Below are 20,229 nucleotides of genomic sequence, written 5' to 3'. Positions count from 1 at the left end.
CCATCTCACCTCACATCACACACCTCGGATTTCTCCCTACTCCAGCTACCATGGTTTTCTCCAGGACCTGCAAACCAAAAATTCCGCTCTTGTAAACCAGCAAACCTCACCTGCAGACAAGTTTCAACTTAGGGCAAGCATTGCTACAGGTGAGGAGCTCCCTCTGCTGTCTTACACACCTGCCCAATTCCTGCCGGCATCTGATTTCTTGGCTTGGAAGACAGTGTGTGGTGAGGCACTCAGGTTGTGACCAGGCCTTGAGGACACAGAGCCCTCTGCCATCGGGGTCAGCACCGACGGTCTGCTCCGCCTGGCCTGCTCCTCCTTTCCCCTGTCCCAGTTAAGCCCCAGCCCCTCTGCCCCCTGGGTTCAAGCACCGCTTCCTTAAGGCAGGCTTCCCTGGCCTCCTTGCTTATCTTAAACCCCTGTGTATATCACCAAGCTCTAAACCTCCTCTCAGACGCACGTAGTTTCAGCTTTACATGAATTTCTTACTGATTAACAGTTGTTTCTCCCAGTAGAGTGTAAAGTCCCTGGGGGCAAGGATCAAGCTCTGATACCTGGTAGCCTGTATAAGAAATACCTACTGAACTAATAAACTGTATAAATTAGGTCAGTTCTCTGAAAAAATAATAATTAATTCACAGGAAATGTTAAATAAAAATAAAGTGGCCAGCAGAGTGGGTGTGGCTCAGTGGTTGAGCGCCTGCTTTGCATGTACGAGGTCCAATCCCAGGTACCTTCTAAAATAATAAAAATAAAAATAAAAAAATAAAAAGAAAGCGGCCACCTGCACTGGGAGTTCCCAGGGGCGGCCCCCTCTCTGAGACCTGGCAGGAACATTTTTAAAGATAAAAAGTAACCAAGGATGGGATTTTCTAAGAAGAGCAGAGTAGTCCCAACAGAGGTGCAATTTCTGCAAGATTTAGTGATTAGCTGGTCTCGGTCCAGTAGAGACAGCCTATTAAAAATGGACAGTGGAGCAGAGGTAGCTTGGTGGTTGAGCACCTGCCTCACATGTAAGAGGTCCTGGGTTCAATCCCTGGCACCTCCTAAAGAAAAAGAAAAAAAAATGGACAAGTATGCTACACAAACCAATGCAGATCTGCTCCCCACCTTGTAAGCCATCACCCTGTGCAAAATGGAAACCTAACGCCAGCAAAGAGAACACTTCCTCACGTGCTTCCGTGTGTGACCTGTGTAAGCCCCCCTCTCTGCCCCTTGGCAGAGCTCCCTTCCACCTTCTAAATGGGAAGCCGGTCAGCTTATGAACTGCATCCTAAACTGCGTGCAAAGTTTTCCTTTTAACAGAAAATAAGTAAACATTTTTTAAAAACCTAAATGATAACAATACAATTGGGAAAGGAGCCAGATGCTTCAAAAGGTGCTAGTAATTTCAGTTTCTCAAACGGATAGGAGGGACCCCAACCTCACTCTTCACCTTTGAACTGTACATTTATTTTATATAGCTCTTTTATGAGACTATTTCACAGGAATAAAAGAACAATTACATGATATGGGTTTCACAAGTCCAACTATTTACACTGTGATATGGCAAGGCTGAAAAAAAGCCCTGTGTGGATTCTGGTTCTGGGTTTGCTGCTGATTTGCTCCTTGACTTTGGGTGTTTCCCTTAAGTTCTCTGGGCTTCAATTTCTCCCGCTGGAACTCTCAGGGTGGGCCGGCACTGTGTAAACAGGGGCACATTTTAGATGGGACAATTATTTATTTTCTGTACTGTCCCCCATATCACAGCACATTTAGCATCTCTGCTTCCCTCAGCCTCTCCAAATGCCCACAGCACCCTCACCTGCACTATATGTGCCACCCAACAACAAAAAAAGCACCCCACACATCCCCAAACGGCCCAGGAACAGAGGCTGAGGTTTAGGAGTCAAAGCATTCTTCTCTCCAAAAGAATCCTCCACGGTCCCTAATTTTTCACATGGGTTGTGTGGGGAGCCTAAACTATCAAACTGATCTTGACCGTTGAGACGTGACTTTTTCCTGTTTTCGATCTGTTCAAGTTGCTTGTAACCAATTAGTCTACTCACACAGTGAACCCTAGTAACCATATTTGGCTGTTCTCATTCCTCACTGGATTCTGCTTGTGCTCATCCTGGCTGCTGCATATAATTTTAAACTGGGGCCATCACATTGTATTGTATTTTATGATCTTAACACGGAGAGTATAACGGATGGAAAACCTACCAAAATAAATAAAACAAAAGTATGGCCTTGGGTGTGCATTAAAGGGCATAATCCATGTTCATACAAAAAAAGCAAAACAAAAAACACAACAAAAGGATGGCAGTGGAGCTGCGCCAATCTGTGAGGCAGGCTACAGAGAGGGCTGGGCCCTGGCTCAGCCTGCACCCGCCCCCCACTGCTCCTCAGAGTGAAAACTACTGGCTGATCTCCAAAACGTCTGCGATTCTAAACACCCGGGAACAGAACGAAATCTTCTGGCTCGATTGTGGTGTTCTGCCTGAAGTAAGCACCACCGAGGGAGTCATTCCCCTGTGAGCTGGATGTGGGAAACCTACTGCCCTACAGAAGATGGACATTTCATACACGGCGCATCAGGTGGACGAAGGCAGCAGGCGCCACCTGCAAAGCACAGCTTTTCTCCAGCCTACCCAGGAGGAGGGAAATTCAGTAACCCACACACCTGCACAGCACTACGAAGCGCCCAGCTGTGCGGGAGCCTCGAGCACGGTCATGGGCAGTCCACATCCCCGCCTTCCAGGCTCAGCCCTCAGTGGAGAGGGAGCAGAGGGCATCTCCACAGAAGGCGGACGGACGAGAGGGAGAACGGCAAGCAGCAGGCTGATAACTGCAGGAGGCCCTCACAGCTCTGGGGGCAGTAGAGGGAGGCCCAAAGCCCCAACCAGGAGAGAAAGGACTGGGCCTGAGTTTTAAAATCAATGAACCTATTCTAGGAGTTAGAGAAACTCTGTGAGGAATATCTCTAGGACGCTGCAAAGTACAAGAATTTGCACCTTGGGTCATTCAAGGCCCAGCCAATGGTAAAGCCACAGGAGTGTGCACGTTCATGTCAATGTAAGCCTGAGAACGAGTCAGTGAGTCAGTGTGAGAACGAGTGTGCAAGAGGGTGAGTGTGGGTACTTCAAGACCATGATGTAGGCGAGTGCCACATCAGTGTGAGAAAGTGAGAGAAGGTGAATGGCAGGAGAAGAGTGAGTGTGAGTGAAAGACAGAGTTACAGAGACAGAGGGACAGAGATGTCAGAATCGACAGCAGGGTCCTGTCAAAAAGGAGCTGGAGAGAATAAAGAGCAGGCGCTCTCAGCTGACGGCAGGCATGGAGGTCTGGAGCTATGGCTGCAGGAGAACGTACTGAAATCACGTTACCAGAAGGTGCTGTGGGGGTATTAAACTACCAGCTACGCCCAGGCACAGTTGCTCTACGCACCGAAAAGAGCTCCTGCCAAACAGCCCCGCACTGTTCTGGAGACAAGGACGGCACCCTCCCACCCTGCGACATCACGCTTGGCTGGAGGGGAGGGTCCGGGGCAGTCCCAGCGCTGACCTGGCATGACCCAGGCAGGTCACAAGGTGCCCACAGCTCTGCAGAGCAAGGCTCCGAGGGGTGGTTTCTATCATGAGGACAGCCGCGGGCAGGGGAGGGAGTCCCGGACCAGTACTGGCCACACCCCACCAACTCCAGGACAAGGCACAGGGAGGACGCGTTAAGAGATGACAGAAGCGGGAGGGAGGCTGCGCCTGACATGGAGAACCTCCTGGCGCTGCCTCCCAGGCTACACCCCACCCGCCGGCCTCTAACTCCCGCCGGTCTTAGGTCAAAGAGAACTCCTGCAAGGACCCGACTCAACTCGGCAGGCTCCTTGGTGCTTCTCCACCAGTGACTCGCAAGCAAAAAGAGGAGCCAGACCGCAGGCCTGACTGTCACCTACCGGCACTACTGCCTGGAAAGCCAAGCACTCTGCTGCTGCCACACTCCGCTGCCCACCTCCTCCGCACCAGCCCCACCCCTCAGCTCTCCTAGCAGCTTTAATTCCCAGCCACTTCTGAGCGGGGAGTGCAGGTAGCTGGGAAAGGATGCCCAAGGCCCATGAGTCCACCAGCACTCAGGTGTGGCTGAGGTGGGGGCGGGGAGCTTGGAAAGCTTCATCCCGCTTAGTTAGAGGAAGAGAAACACGTCATGGCACAACGTACAGCGCCGGCATCCCGGAACGTTCTTGCGCTGCTCCCTATCCAGCCAGGGGCTGCAGATTTCCCACCTCGGCTGGCTCTCCCGAGTGAGCCGAGCACTGTCTATGGGCCTTCGTCCTGTCGTCGCCAAATGGAAATCCCAACAACTTCCAGGCTCTCACCTGCAAGGACGGTGACAGTTTAACCAACTTTCTGCAAGCAGGTGTACACTAACACTTGGGGACTAAAGAGAAAACTAAAACTGAACTACAGGTGATGTGGCATAGCCCATGTTCCAGAATATACTCCATATATTATTCCTTAATATAAACAACCATAAAGCTCCACTTACATGTCGGCTCTAGCCAAAGCCAAAGAGGAAAAGAAATTAAAAGCTAGGGCAGCTCATTTTGTGGTGTTGGATTAAGAAGTATAGAAGTGAGATGAGATTCTGAATGAATGAAGAGCAAGACGAAAGCCAACCACAGAAGCAACCAAGTTATCCACTTACCAACTATAGCAAGGAAGGAAGGACATGCTCTTTGCAGTGAATAGGAAATCAAATTTGTTTCAGTTCTATGCAGAGCAAGAGAGCAAAGGGCAGACAACACAGGCCAGGTTTGTTCAACAGCAACGTCACAGTACAAGAGCTTGATTTCCATGTGGAATTACTCCAAAGTAGAGTTTACAGTAAAGTCAGGTCTCTCTTCAAGTAAGCTTGCTCTACATTGTCTCCAGAGGCCCAGTGCCCCGGGTCCCTTTCCTAGAGGGTAAGAGATAAGGACCTACAGAGAAAGTGAAAGGAAGAGAGAAACCCCATGCAAAACTGGCTGCCTGGAGACAGCTGCAGCAAAGGACCTTGCGGGCAGCGGCGGGCCTCCGGGAAGGAAATGGGAACAGGACCTCTAAATGAACTGCATTTATTTTACTGCTCCTCCTACATTTTTTTAAGTGGGTGGTAAATGATTTCAGTTTAATTACAAAGTTGTCTTTGAAGCCCAAATCCAATCAGCAAACCAGAGAACTTACAATCTAACGAGATAGAACGTCTTCTGAGTACAAACACTTTTTTTCCAGGGAAACAGATCTCCAGTTGATTTAATTGTCCTGTTTTCACTTTCTGCCTCTCTCTAGAACTCTTTGCGCCCCATCTGTCACCGAGGCCTGTCGAGTCCTCTTCCTGGATGTCTCTCAAATCTGTTCATTTGGCAAAATTTGTCTGACTCCTTCCCCGGTTCAGTGCAACACCGTTTTTCCGCCAGCTATGGCGCGAGCCGCCTGACGGGCAGGCCTCCTCGCCCGCGGCCCGCCCTGCACATTCTCCACGCGTGGATCCAACTGCCCTGGTCCGCTGCTCAGAGCGACCTTCAAACCAAGCCCAAGCCGGAAACCAGGGCCACACTCCTCACGGCCTCAAAGGCCCCCTCGAGCACTTCAGGAAGATGGTTCCAACAGCAACGAAGGAAGCCCCTGCCCCTCCCAAATCTAAAGCCAAAGTAAAGGCTTTGAGGGCCAACAAGGCGGTGTGGACAGGCGTCCACAAAGGAGGGCCCGCGTCACCCCCACCCCACCAGCCCTAACGCCCGGCACCCGGCGAGAAACAGGCCCGACCACTGGGCTATCTCCAAGCTCCTCCCGAGTGCTGGGCCGGCCGTGGGGAAGAGCGAAGGTAACGGCCCGGCTGCTCGTGTGGCCACCGAGGCCACCGAGGTCCAGCAGACTGTGGGGCAGCCCGGTGACCGTGATCAGGCCTGACGGAGGGAAGAAGGAATATGTCCAATTGCTTCCTGATGCTTTGGGTGTTGCCGACAAAACTGGGATCATCTAAACTGAGCCCAGCTCACTAATTCTAAATATAAAATTTTTTCACCATTTAAAAAAATGGTGAAATATTTTTTACCTCCCCCACTTTTATCCCTACACTTTGTACCCTAAGACCACTCTCAGCAACGAGCAGCCCTCCCACCCCCGCCTGGCCACCTTCCCATACACAGTGCACACTTCTTCACGGGGCCTCTGCCACTGTTCGCACGCCCGACCCCTCAGACACACTCACGAGGCACACCTCCACGTGAGCACGGCTCTCCCGTCAGCTCCCTCGGCACTGTGGCTCCTGGTGGAGGATACGGATCATCAGCTCCCTGTCTGTCCCATTCTTTCACCTGGCCTTCCTGTACAGCAAAGCCATGGGAGCTAAAATCCACTTTCCAGGCTCATTTCCCCAGAGCCTTGGATTCCAATCAGCAGCACGCAGTGAATCTTGAATGCTGAACTGAGGTAAGGGGTGGGAGGTGCAGAACTGAGCAGGGAGGGCAGTGCCAGGCTCTGGAGCAATGCTGCACAGCAGCCTCCCATCCTAGCTCCTTGGGAGTGGCCAAGGGTGCTGGCTCTTTGGGGTCCGTCCCAGGTAGGGCTCCAGGACCCCAGCAGCCAGCTGCGTCTGCTCCTCCACACCTTCCCATGACTTCAAAGGCACCCACTTCCCTGAACTGGATCCTGTGGCAGTTTAAGATTATCTATGAATTCCAAAAAAGAAGCTATTTGATTATGTTTATAAATTGATCTGTCCCTCTGGGCATGATACCCTTTGATTGTATTAGATTCAGCTGAGATGCCTTTGATTAAATTATGCTAAGATCAGGGCTTTGATTCGACCATGTCAGTAGAGTGTTAACAGTCCCCGCCCCCTTGGTGGGCTATAGAAACAGACTTTCAGAGATGAAGATACACAGGGGAAGGGACACAGCTCCACAGACACAGCAGAGGCCCCAGGAAGAGAGAGGAGTCATTCGCCTGAGAGTTTACAGCTGACCTTGTGAGGGAAGCAGCTGAGCCCCGAAAGAAACGAGCCCGAAGCCAGCCGACAGCTGAGCTCGGAAGAGGCTGGGCCCTTGGAGCCTTAAGGGGGAAGAGGAAGGATGAGCCCTCGCAGGCATTACCCACCATCTCGCGCCAACACACGGCAACACACACTGGGTGAGAAAGTACCTCTTATGGTACCTCGAGTTGGACTCTTTAGGGCCTTGTGAATGTAAGCTTCCACCCCAAATAAATACCCTTTATAAAAGCCAAGAGATTTCTGGTCCTTTGCATCAGCACCCCTTTGGCTGACTAATACGGATCCTTTCTGCTTACACGCCTTGGGTGGTTTCCCTATGATGGACCTGACAGCCGCATTTACAGATCTTTCTCCAGCTCTGAGGAGCAAATGCACAGGCCTGGCTCATCACTGGCCACCTTGCCCAGTGCCTGGTAGAACAAGTTCCAAATGGATGGGCAGAACCAGACCATGGAAACTTAATGGAGATAAAAAGAGGAAAGCTGTTCTGGAACCCTGGATTCTTCAGCCAATCACAGGGATAAAAGGGGATAAAAATCAAAGAAGCCAATTTTATCTGCACGAGCGCATTCTGGTTCCCTGAGAAAAGCAATCCTCCAGAAGAAAATTATCACACTCCCAGTTCCCCAAGAAAAGCCGGCACAGAGAGAAGAGCCTGAAGCCCCTGACACTGCCTCACTGTACGAGGAGACGGCAGCAGGGGAGGCCAGGGGTCCAGGCCCACCCGCACAACGGCCAATCACCAGGGCCAGGAACAGCCCCGTGTCCCCTCAGGGGCCAAGCTTCTTCACCCTTGTCTCAGAGAGAATATTGCCTGTCCCTAAAAATACTCAGGAATTTTGAGAAATTAAGGGTGTTCGTGTGAGAGAGCAAACAGAAAACATTCAAGTAGAACGTGATGACCAGACTTCTTCATTTAATTCATTTCCTCTTACAGAGGCAGACTGTCCGAGCAAGTCACTCACAGAAACACACGCAGTCCCGAGAAGGAAGCAGCCTCCATCCCAAGGAGGACCGAGGAGCGGGTGAGCAAGCCACTCCCAGGTCCCACGAGCAGGAAGCTCGCCAACCGTCGTTCAGAACAGGAAAGCACTGTTAGGCCGACGGTACTTTCATGCCACACGCCTCCAACGGCGCTTCACCGGGCCTCCCCGCGCCCCAGGCACCCCGCGAGAGAGGGGAATGCCTGGGGGCTCCTGGGGGCCGCCTCGGTGAGGGCTGAGGACACCAGGTGGACGGGAGGCTGGGCTGACGCAACCCTGACCTGCACGCCCATCCTCCCACCACCTTCTCCAGCTGCCTCCCTCTAAAGCTTTTCTTTCTTGTGCGCACAAAACAGCAAACGTGCCCACGGTATCTCCTCTTCCATTCTTTCACCCAGTAATCGTCCTCTTTTAGGTCAGTTGCTCCTTTTTAGAAAGGATATAGAAACTCTATTTCCATTACAAATGAAATGTTACACACATGATTTTCTTGCACTTTTGCAGTGTTAATTTACATATTTAAACAAAGAAACAAAAAACATAAATGCCAAAGCATATTAACTGCTGCAATAAACCAAGCCTAGTGAGAATGTCACAAATGCAAATATCAATAATGAAGTTATCTCCGATTCTAACTTTTGGCCAGAAACAGGGGAGCGGCTGTTTCCCATGTACAAGGTTCTGGGTTCAATCTCCAGTACCTTAAAAAAAAAAGAACACAGCAGCAGCAGGCAGCTCCACATCCCCTGACAATGTGCTACTTCCCTCAGGATCTCCCACACTCTTCCCCAAAACATTTCAGACACGATGCTGTTGCACCCCTGCCTTCTGCGGTTACTGATCGGCAACCAGGAAAGAGGTATGGCACCAGAGGTCTTGACAGGTTTTCAGACCCAAAGTTATAAATCAGCCTTCTGCCAACAAAACGAAAGAATGAATTCAAGCACTGTGTGCCACCCACAGGAGATAATGCAGACTGACCTTGAGAAGTTGAGTCCTCACTGGCATTTGCAAAAAAACTTACCAAAACCTGAGGATCTGTTTCTACTTAGGCCCTTTAAAAATCTGTTTTACATCTACCCAGATAGATATACACCTATACAAGGAAAACAGTAGTTCACTGGGGGGCTGGGCGAGGATATTAATGCAAAAACAAGTGTGGGGGTTTTAAAACATGGCCACAAGTTCTTAGAGACTCTCCCCTTGTATGTGTCTAATTCCCCTCCCCTTAAATGTGGCATTGCCTCCCTGACTTGATTCCCATGAACCCACAGGAGCAATCTTGCTGACTTTGAGGCAAGGTCGGCCAAAGGTGACAGGGCTTCCTCCAGGCCCATCCCCTCTCTCCTCCTGCCAGGAGGCTCCGCTTGCAGGCTGGTCGCCGCGGCATGAGGAAGCCAGGTGTCTCCCCTGCAGGAGGGGCGGCTCCAGCCCCGGCCAAGGTCTCAGGTGACAGCTGCACTGCCCGCCAGACACGCGGGAGGGAACCTTCAGGTGACCCACAGTCTTCAAGGCGCCCCAGATGGTGGAGAGTGGAGTAGAGAAGTTGCTCCTGCTGAGCCCTGGCCAAAGTGCAGATTCATTAGCAAAATAAATGCACGGCTTTAAGCTGCTGTGCTTTGCGGTAATTTATTATGCAGCACTAGATAATCGAGATATCCATGTGAAGGGTTGAACTGTGTCCCCCTCAAGTCTAACCCTCCAGTCCTCTGAGTATGACCTTATTTGGAAACAGAACCGTTGAAGATGTGATTAGTTGAGATCAAACTGGATGCAGGCGGGCCCTGCTCCAACATGAGCAGTCTCTTCTTAAGAGAGGAAATGTGGATACAGGACAGACAGACACAGAAAAGACAGAGCACACGAACAAAGAGGCAGACTGCGGTGACGCCGCACAGGTCAAGGAATGCAAGGAATGCCCCCAGGAGCCGGGGAAGGCATGAACAGACCTTCCTGTGCCCCTGGAATATCAGAGGGAGCATGGGCCTACCGACACCCTCGTTCTGGACTTGTGCTCCCCAGAACTGCGAGACAGCACATTTCTGTTATTTTAAGCTGCTCAGTTTGGGCTACTTTGTTATGGCATCCCTAGGAAACCAAGACAGCGGTATAATTCCATTCACCTGAATCAAATATAGGTCTTCATATTCAAGACAGCGTCGCCTAGACCCATCAGATATCAGGGTGGTCTACAAAACTTTCCTTTGGCAAACATTTATAAAGAATCCTATTACCTGGAATTATACCCCTGACTTTCTCCCTATGAAGCAGTTGCCTCAACACATCTAAGATAATAACACCAGTTTTTTCTTATCAACATGCTAAAAGTAGACATGTTCAAATACGTACTTTTCATCTTAAAGAACCCCACTTATATTTGACAGGTTTCACGGCATACATAAATTTATAAAATGTAATCAGTAATTTATAGAAGCTTAGATATAATCTGTACTTTAATAAAAAGGTTTGGGAGGATACCCCTTGGTTAATGTCCATGATTGAATGACAGGAGATTTCAATTTTCTTTTCTGCATTCCTAGGAATTTTCAACATTTTCTACAGTGACAATACTTAAGGAGTTAAGAAAAAGACAAGTTTTTTGAAAGTTCTTTAAACCTATCTTATACATAACCTTTTTTTTTTTTTTTGCTTCAAAACAAAGCTTAAATGTAGCATATAACACCTAGAGTTATATATAAACACATATGAACTTGGACTATGACATTTAAACAGTCCAACTGTCTGAATCACACCCATTCCTGCAACAGAGAGAGGCAGAAGAGGGAAATGGAAATGGCAGCTCGATCCCTCAGGTGTAGCTCAAGGCTCGTGTAAGTATCACCACCAAATAACCAAGACAGGGCACCCTGAGGGGTCACTATCTCTGGCCCCTGGGGGGATCCCCTCTTGCACCAGGCTGATCCCCTCATCCAATGGGCTGTGGACAGGGCAGGGGGAGGTGGCGAAAGGGAAGAGCAGCCACCAGCCTGCTTCAGCAGGAGCAACCCGGGTGTTTACACGGCAGGCAAGGAAACCTGTCCTTGCCTTTGTCTCCAACACACTTCCTAACCAGTCAGGCGGGTTTTGTCACAAGCCCCACATTCCCATCTCTAACCCTTTGCTTTATGCTGCACCTCGTGCCTGATGGGCTTTCCTTCTGCCCCAAAGTTCTCCAAGTCCTGTTTTACATCCTAGGCTCCAACCTAGTCATTTTTCAGAAAAGACTACAACTTCTTTAGCCAATGCTGAGCTCTTCTTTCGTGTAACTCCTATTGCTGTTAATAATTATTCTCTAATCATCTAAAGGAATCTCATCTTCCTCCAAAACAGAATGCAAGCTGCAGAACTAGACATTCATTAAGCGCATGTATATCCAGCAGGATTCCCATTCATTCATATATTGACCAAAAAATTTGCACTTCTATTAAGTGCTAGTCCCAAACCCACTTGACTTGAGACATGACCAGTCATATAACTTAAGAGTGGAATAGGTCAGGGTAGGAGAATGAAATAGTATGCACAGAAACTGAGGATCAACTGATCTGCAGGTCAGGGAGGTGGGAAAAGTGAAAGCTAACAGTACAACCATTTCAGGGTGAGCAATGTGGAATAACTAATAAAAATGAAATTGTCTATCACCTATGATCCAGCAATGCAATGTCTAGGTTTATCCCCATGTCTTTCAAACCCTCTTGACCATGACCCCCAATGGCAAATTTTATCTCGTGATTCTGTGCAAATGTTCACACAAAAATACATTTTTGTAAAAGCAAAAACAAGTTTCACAAAACAATACAAAATAGTGCTTGATATGTACAATAACACCCTCATTTTTAATCTCATAACCCACTTCATTAGTCACAGCCCAGTAAATGGGTCACACTGCCAGTCGCAGGGCCAAAGGGGCCATGTGAAAGCACGCACAGTGAGACCATCTCTGTAACAGCAAAAACCACAGACAACCTAAGAGAGATCAATAAACTGTGGTAGTTGCACAGCAAAATAGGGCACCGCAGCTGGAATGAGAGAACTGCATTTGTTAAACCAGGAAAAACCTCAAAAACAATGCTGTTTTTCATGTTTGTTTGTTTTAGGAGGCACTGGAAACTAAACTCAGGTCCTCCCCTGTGGGCAGCAGGCACTCATCCACTTGAGTTACAGCCGCTCCCAACAATTTATTTATATGTAAGTTATAGAATGATATGTAAACAACAGGTACCTTAAAAACTCACCAAAAACAAAACAAAACAAAACACATTTTTTGGGCACCTGCAGTAAAAACTCAGAAACAAAAACGAGAACAACAATCATTAAAATCACAGTAGGGAAAAAAAAATCACAGCACTCTACAACACAGTGAGTTCTAATGTTAACTATGAATCATAGTTAATAGCATAATTACAGCAATAGTGTTTCATCATTTGTAACAAAGATATCACAACTAATGTAATGAGTTAATGATAAGGAAAATTGTGCATGGGGGGGTATATGGGACTCTATTTTCTGCATTATTTTTCTATAACCTACAACTTCTTTAATAGAAAAAAGAAAGGTTTTAAATCACCATAGAGGTTATCTATGAGGCTGGAGGGAAAGAAGGACTAGAAGAGACCAGGGAGGCCTCAACTTTATTTATTTGTTTTTAAAGTTCTCTCTCTCCTTTTTTTTTTTTAAGATTTTTTATTTATTTCTCCCCTTCCCCCCCCTCCGCCCCCCCGGCGCTGTCTGCTCTCTGTGTCCATTTGCTATATGTTCTTCTGTGTCTGCTTGCATTCGTGTCACCAGGAATTTTTTATTTTAAATATCTGGGTGAGGGACACCATAATATTAGCTTATTTTCTTACCTTTCCACATGTCCGGCTAGTTCAATAAAATTGTTTTTGGTCCCATGGCATCATCACAGTGTGCTGTCCAGATGCTCACAGCTTGTTTCACATTGGCCCACCCACTGTGGGTGACATTTAAAGGGGCACCTAGGCAAACGTCGCAGCATGAAGGACATCACGATAACCTGTCTTCCAATTCTTGGTGAGTCGGCAATCTTGGGAAAAGAGGTGACCAGCAAATTTGCAAACAGGCCTATCTACCAAAAGTTTTCAAAGATTTCAGCAAACATGGGTAAAGATGAAAGAAACAGCTTAGAAAAGCAAGTGTTAAGTCAATACTTTGTAACAGCATTACCTGATTAATTTTTAATGAATTACATCTCTTAATTTTACATCATTTCATTGAAAAAGTTTAAAAAAAAAACAAAACCCTAATAATGCATTTTTCTTTTCAGAAGTAGAATACTGCCAAACACTTGCTCTCAACCACCAGTCTCTGGAGCAGCTAGCTGCATCACATTTATCTGGGAACTTAGGAAAAAAAAAAATTTCTGTGTATATACAATCCTTTAAAAAGTATATATTCTCTGAGCCCCAATTCCCAGAGATCCTGATTCAGTGTAGTTTAAAAATCTATACTTTTTAATGAGCTCCCAGGCGATGGCAATGTGCAACCAGGCTAGGCCTGACTACTCAGAAACAACTTTCCTAACAAGTAAATTCAAAACTCCAAGATCCAACAACGGCCAATCTGATAAACTGAACTGAAAATTCTGCATTACAGAATAGTAACAAGCAACATACATTCACCAGGAGCAAAACTACCCAATTAGAAGGTCATCTCCTTTTCCACCACCCAATTTCCCTGTCCCCTGCTTCTCAGCCTTGTAGAGAAAGGAGAAAAGGCATCAAAGAAGTGAACAAGATACAGCCTTTACCCATCTGCTCCTCCACAGATGATTACTCTCCCGAGGTCAAGAGGTCAAAGCCAGGCTTTCCCCAGAGTTCTGCCATCTTTCATTAACAGCTGTGCTGCCCAATAAGATAGCTGCTGGCTATATTTAGTTATTTAAATTTTAATTAGCTTAAATTAAATTAAAGTTTCAGGGCCTCAGCCCCCCAACGTGGCTAGTGACTACTGGACTGCACAGAGCAGATCCAGAAAGTTTCCAGTATTGCAGAAAATTCTACCGGACAGTGCCAATGCAAAGTACGAATTTCATTCTGAGAAGGAATTTTCACCACATTTCCCCATGATATGTTTGGTTTTATCCCACTTGAGGGAAACAATGCTCCTGCATTGAGTAACAGTGGCTACCCAAGGCAACGAACACTGGCGGCAAGGGGAGTATCAGACTCAGGGAGATTTGCAAACTGCCCCCACCCCTCCACTCACACTTAAGAATCATGCTCAGAACACTGGGTCATTCTTTAAAAAACAAAAAAAAGAGTTTCATTCTGATTCAAACCACGAGTATTAACCTTCTAAGAAAAAAAAAGAGCTAATGTAGGTACAAGCATGGGGCAACTCACTGGCCCTGCTGTCTGGGAACTGCCTGGATGTATTCAAAGAATCAGATGCTTTTTACCTGAGAATCTGAAATTGGGACCAAAAGAGAGCTAGCTGGAACAAAGTAGTCTTCTGAAGCCAGGAGATATAAAAGTGTTATAGATTCCCATAACGAAAAATTTTTAATCTTACAAAAGTAGATGGACTCATATAAGGAACCCCGATGTACCATCATCCAGCTTCAGCAATGATCCACTCGGGCTGGTGTGGTTTCCTCTATCCACCCACACCCCCTTAGTGTTCTGAAGCAACAGAGAGCTTTGGAGAGGCCATGGACTGCTGCCCTGCGCAGGGTAGGAGCGGGTGAGGTGGGGCAGGGGAGCTGCCTCTGCGAAGAGGGAAGAGGCCAGCCTCAGAGATGAAGACGGGCCAGGAGGCTGTGCAGGATCCAGTTCTGGGCCGGGGTGCCAGTTCCTAATTCTCTGAGCCTCAGTTTCCTCACCTGTAAATGAGTACCAACCTTATGAGGCTGCTGAAAGAACGTACAAATAATCCTTGTGAAGCGCTCTCAGGCAGCATCTGGCTTAGCAGAGACCAGGTGAACGTGCACCTGCTTCTTGCTCTGGGGGCTGTGGCTCCCACTCTTTCCGTGGCCCGGCTGCACGGTCTGGCCTGTAGTTCCAGTCACTATCCCAGCGTCTTCCTAATCCTTTTATTGATGCCACCACAACTCAGCTTCAATTAGAGAGAAAACGAGAGTCCATACCCAAATGGATAATATTTCCTGACTGCTGCAGCGGTTACTACTACCTCTGCTATGACTGCTAACACTAGTACTACATCTAGTTTGTAGTAACACTAGCTGTCATTTTTTTAACTTTCACTTCATTTCAAGCACTCTGCCGACCCCTTTATAAACATTATCTCGTTGAATCCTCACAGCCACCCTGCAAGGGGGACTGTTATTTCCACTTAACAGTTGCGAGAACATGCCTAGAGAATTTAAGGGACTTGCCTAAAATCTTGTGGCTAAGGAAAACTAGGATTTGAACGCAGGTCTGGCTGACTCAGAAGCCCTATGGCCTTTTCTGCAACACCAACATACAGCCAAATCCCTTCCAGAGCTAAAATGTGATGAGGGAAACCGGCCCCCCCGCCCCACACCAAAACTGAGTAATTTTATAGCACATATTCTAAAAGTTAAAAATTCTAAAAGAAAATGGGCTCTTTTCAAATGGATACTTGACTTTCAAATGTATGTTTCAAATGTGTGTTGTAACCGCAAGAGCCTCCTGCCCCCCGTTTTCCAAACAGTTTGTTTGTTTGAGGTACTGGGGTTGGGGATTGAACCTGGGACCTTACGTGTGGAAAGCCGGTGCTCAACCACTGAGCCTCACCGGCTTCCCTGAGCTGGTTTTTTCATTTTGTTTGCTTGTTGTTTGTTTTTTGTTGCTGTTGTTTTTAGGAGGCATGGGGAGCCAAACCCAGGAGCTCCCATGTGGGAAGCAGGTGCTCAACTGCTTGAGCCACATCCACTCCCCCAGTTTTCTGCAAGTGGAAGAAAAGGGGTAGGGGAGTAAGGCCTTGCATTATGGCCCCCTTTTTTAAAAAGCCATAAAACCGAAGTATTACGAACCAAGGACAACAGTCTCCCAGTTTCTGGTGGACAGATGTTCCTGTCTGTTTCTTCCTAAGGGCAGTTATTTTTAGGAAATGCACAAATCTTATTTCAAAAAATTCCAAGTTTGTGGTCTTAGTTTCACAACAGAATATCCACAAATAAACTGGTATTTCTAAGTCATTACATTTCTACATCATTACCACAGGATTTGCCTCAGAGGTACTGTGAATTCTCCTCAGTGAATGACTCAGCACAGCCCACTCTCCCTGGGGAGCTCCCGGCGGGCTGCAGGCTGCCTGTCAGGGGCTGGAACCCCACCAAGGCGTAACCAGCCGTGGTGGACGCCCCACGGTGGCCCTACCCGCCCAGCACGTGCGCCCACACTTTCAGACAACACGCGAAAATATCCAGGAGCTTGGAGAGGTATCAAGAGAGAAACGAGTCGTTGATGTGAATTTCACAGATTGGTAATATTTAAGAAATATCTGATAGACTGGGGGAGTTAAGAAAACAAGGATACTTAAAGCCCCCATTCACATACACACACACTCGCATACACACTCGCATACACACACGCTCATACACCCACACACTCGCATACACAGGCACTTGCGTACACACACATAGACAAGTCATACACTCATATACGCATGCACTCGCACTTGTATACACACACATACACACTTGTAAACACATATACTTATATACACACTCATACCCACACATGTACTCACACATTCGTACACACACACATGCTCGAATACACGTACATACACACTCATACACAAATGCTCATATACACACACTCACATACACAGTTATACACCCGTACTATCTTCTATCCCTACCATTTCAAACAGAAAAGAAATTTTAAAAACAAAAACAAAGCGAGGCCAGAGGCTCAGAGTAAAAGGCAATTCTTCCTTAAAGAAGAAGATTTCAGGAAAGCACAGTGACACCTGTCCTTCCTGGGGACGCTCTGCCCAGCTGGGGCCCCAGTGGAACTAAGGAGGAAGAGTCAGCCCTGCAGACCAGGAGAAGGAAGATGGGCTGACAAAGGCCCCCAGAATCCTTACTCGCCTTCCCTTTCTTTCTCCTAGTTCCTTCTCACTGAAAAGTCAGTGCCCTTCCCTGCCCATTCTTCACGTAGCTTGGTAGGGGTGGAGAGGTGGAGAGGTAAGAGAGTTTTTTCTTATTAAATTTTAATTACGTAAGTTATTCAAAATACATTTTTCTGGTAGAAAAAATATTTACACCTACCCCCAAAAAAGACAACGTTCAGGCAATCGCACACATACACAGCAGAGGTGAGGGAGCGGACAGTCAGGCCCAAAGACCTCCTCCTCACTTTTCCTCACTGCCTGCAGATGGGAAAACCTGCTCCTGCTGGTCCCGGGCCACCTGGGCACTGAAGGGCATGAGCGAGCACCAGCTCGATGGTCCTCCCCAGCCCTGGGAGCCCTGTGGGGCAACGCTGCCCCGCTCTCCTGGGTCCCTCCCCAGCTGCTGCACCCCCTCCTTCCCCCACCACGGAGCACCTGGGGCAGGGCCAGGCTCTGCGCCTCCTACCACCGGTGGAATTTCTATGAACTCTCTTCCCTAGGAATAAACTCGCCTTCCTCCCCAAAGGGTATTTTATGTTCTGCAGGTGTATGACCCATGAGAAATGTCTAGATCTTGTTATATTCAGTTAAAAGAGATTTCCAGAGCTCAAAAAATATCTCACCACACTTGAGAAAGGTGAACAAGAATGAAGAAGCCCTTTTTAAAATAGTGCTGTATTAAAATAAACAATTCCCAGAGAAGAAACACGTATCTGCGCCCAGAGGCCGGCATTCCGTGAAAGAGAAACGTACTTGTCGCATTTTAGACCAGTTACGCAAAAAAAGTCTGAGGTACTCGCCAGAAATGACTCTTTTTCTGGTGGAGAGCTGGCCGCTAATTCATTCCAAAACCCTGCCTACCTTCCAGATAGTGGATCTAGGGATACAGCCTTCTTCCAATAAACCAGCAGTTCACAGAGAGAGGTGCATGCATTAATAATAGCCGCTAGATAATAAATGGCTGTGAGTCTGAAGCACTGTTAGAATAAAAGCTATTACTAACTCCCACCCTTATGCAATTTAATCAACAAGAAAGTATAGCTATGCATTCCTAAGAAAAGCAGAAGCAGGGAGCCCATATATCGATGCAGGATGTGACTGAGTTTGTTTTTTTTTTTTAGCTTAAAAACCAATGTCTGCGTGAGTTGCCTACTTCCTTTGTGTTTATTCAGATGTCTGCATCCATTCTTCATGTGAGAGAGCTGAGGGCACAACTGTTATTTCTCTTTGAGATACAAGCCACTAGCACAGGCCCTGCATGAAGTATTTAATACACATCTGCAGAAAGAAAGAAGAAAGGAGAGAAACCAAAAGGAAGATGATTCTGATGCCACCTTAGTCCCCTGGCATTTCTCCCATTTGTCACCACTGCAAAAGGTTTCACAACAAGCCCACCCAGTGGCTTTGGGAAGAGGGGAGGGGAATAGCAGAGGCTTGAGCAAAAGGCTAATTCCATTTAATTATGTAAATAAACACACAGCCACTTACCCTCCCATTGAGAAGAATTTGACAGCTTATAAACTGCTCTTTTGAACAGAAATAGGAGGAAAGCAAAGCAGGTCTTGCCTTTTCATCCTGGTATAATTTGTTGACACTCTCCAGCTGAAAGTTGTGGCTGGACTGGATTTTGTCCAGCTGCTCTCGTTGCTTTTCCAGTTCTCCCTGGAACTCGTTCTTTTTCAACTCCACAGCACCTCGCTCCGCCGCTGCCCTTCGGACCCTGCCTTCCAGCTCCATGATCCGCGTCTACAAAGGGAGCGCACGGTAAGGGCGAATGTGGAGCCGTCACCACAGACCACCCAGCCCGGGCCCCTCAACAAATGCAACACTGGGCCCAAAGCCAGCCCCCCGGCTCATTACACAAGGGACGTCTTTCAAAGGCTCATTTGAAAAAAAATCAATTGCATGGAAGCTGGAGCAAGTTCTTCCACAGTACGATGCTATAAATGGAAGCAATCCCCTCTCGGAGCGGCAATGACTCAACCGCAAAACTGGAATACCACCCCAAACGTTCAGGGCCTCTGTGTGGCTTAAATGGAGTAAGGACATAAAATTCATCACGCTTATATGGCAGTTCCTCAAAAAGTTAGATACAGAATTACTATGTGATCTGGCAATTCCATTTCTAGGTATAACCCAAAGAGAGTGAAACAGGATCTCAAGCAGACACTTGAGACCAATGTTTAGAGCCGCTTTATTCTCAGTGGTCAAAAGGTGGAAACCCAGGTGTCTCCATCAACAGATGAACGGATCAACCAAATGTGGTTTATACACAAAACAGAATATTATTTGACCCTAAAGAAGAAGGAAGTTCTGAGACACGCTGCAACATGGAAGAACCTTGAAAACATTACGCTCAGTGAAATGGCACATGAAGATACTGTATGAGATCATGTACAAGATATAACTAGAAACAGCACCTGTGCAGGAAAAGAAACTAAATTAGATTACCAGGGGATGGGGGAATGGAAAGAGGCAGGAAGAGAGAAAAAAATTTTTCAATTAAAAAATTAAAATAGAAGACATTCCTCATGCTTTACCTGGTGTGAGGTGGTACTCAAATATTTAGTTCCTTCTCCCTGCGAGCAAGACACCGAACAATTCTTCTTTTTTTTTAAAGATTTATTTATTTAACTCCCCCCCCCCCCCCCCCCGCTCCCCTGATTGTCTATTCTTGGTGTCTATTTGCTGCGTCTTGTTTCTTTGTCCGCTTCTGTTGTCGTCAGCGGCACGGGAAGTGTGGGCGGCGCCATTCCTGGGCAGGCTGCTCTTTCTTTTCACGCTGGGCGGCTTTTCCTCACGGGCACACTCCCTGCGCGTGGGGCTCCCCCACGCGGGGGACACCCTTGCGTGGCACGGCACTCCTTGCGCGCATCAGCACTGCGCATGGGCAGCTCCACACAGGTCAAGGAGGCCCGGAGTTTGAACCGCGGACCTCCCATATGGTAGACGGACGCCCTAACCACTGGGCCAAAGTCCGTTTCCCCCGAACAATTCTTTATCAGACAAGATTTCTGAAAATGGACTCTGCTCTCCAGCTCTGGGCACAAAGACCACTTGTGCCCAGAGATGAGGGGCTCAGGGGAAGCTGAGATGCAGGACTATAACCCTGGGCAGGTGTAGGGGGTGATGGCTGAGTTCATGTATCAACGTGGCCAGGTGAGGGTGCCCA

The 20,229-nt window shown here is 47.7% G+C and overlaps 1 protein-coding gene across 6 annotated transcripts in view; it reads right to left on the bottom strand.

Annotated features, from left to right (window-relative positions):
- Positions 1-20,229, bottom strand: part of GOLM1 (golgi membrane protein 1) — an 80,466-nt gene that overhangs the window by 45,117 nt on the left and 15,120 nt on the right. For all 6 annotated transcript variants that reach the window (XM_071216648.1, XM_058301571.2, XM_012526372.4 and 3 more), the window contains exon 3: positions 18,624-18,803. In XM_071216648.1, the coding sequence (XP_071072749.1) occupies positions 18,624-18,803 (180 nt within the window). The remainder of the gene's footprint in view (positions 1-18,623; positions 18,804-20,229) is intronic.

This window comes from Dasypus novemcinctus, chromosome 8, assembly GCF_030445035.2.
Source record: "Dasypus novemcinctus isolate mDasNov1 chromosome 8, mDasNov1.1.hap2, whole genome shotgun sequence".
NCBI lineage: Eukaryota > Metazoa > Chordata > Mammalia > Cingulata > Dasypodidae > Dasypus > Dasypus novemcinctus.
The sequence above is the reverse complement of the archived record's forward strand: the minus strand, read 5'-3'. Positions and strand labels throughout refer to the sequence as shown.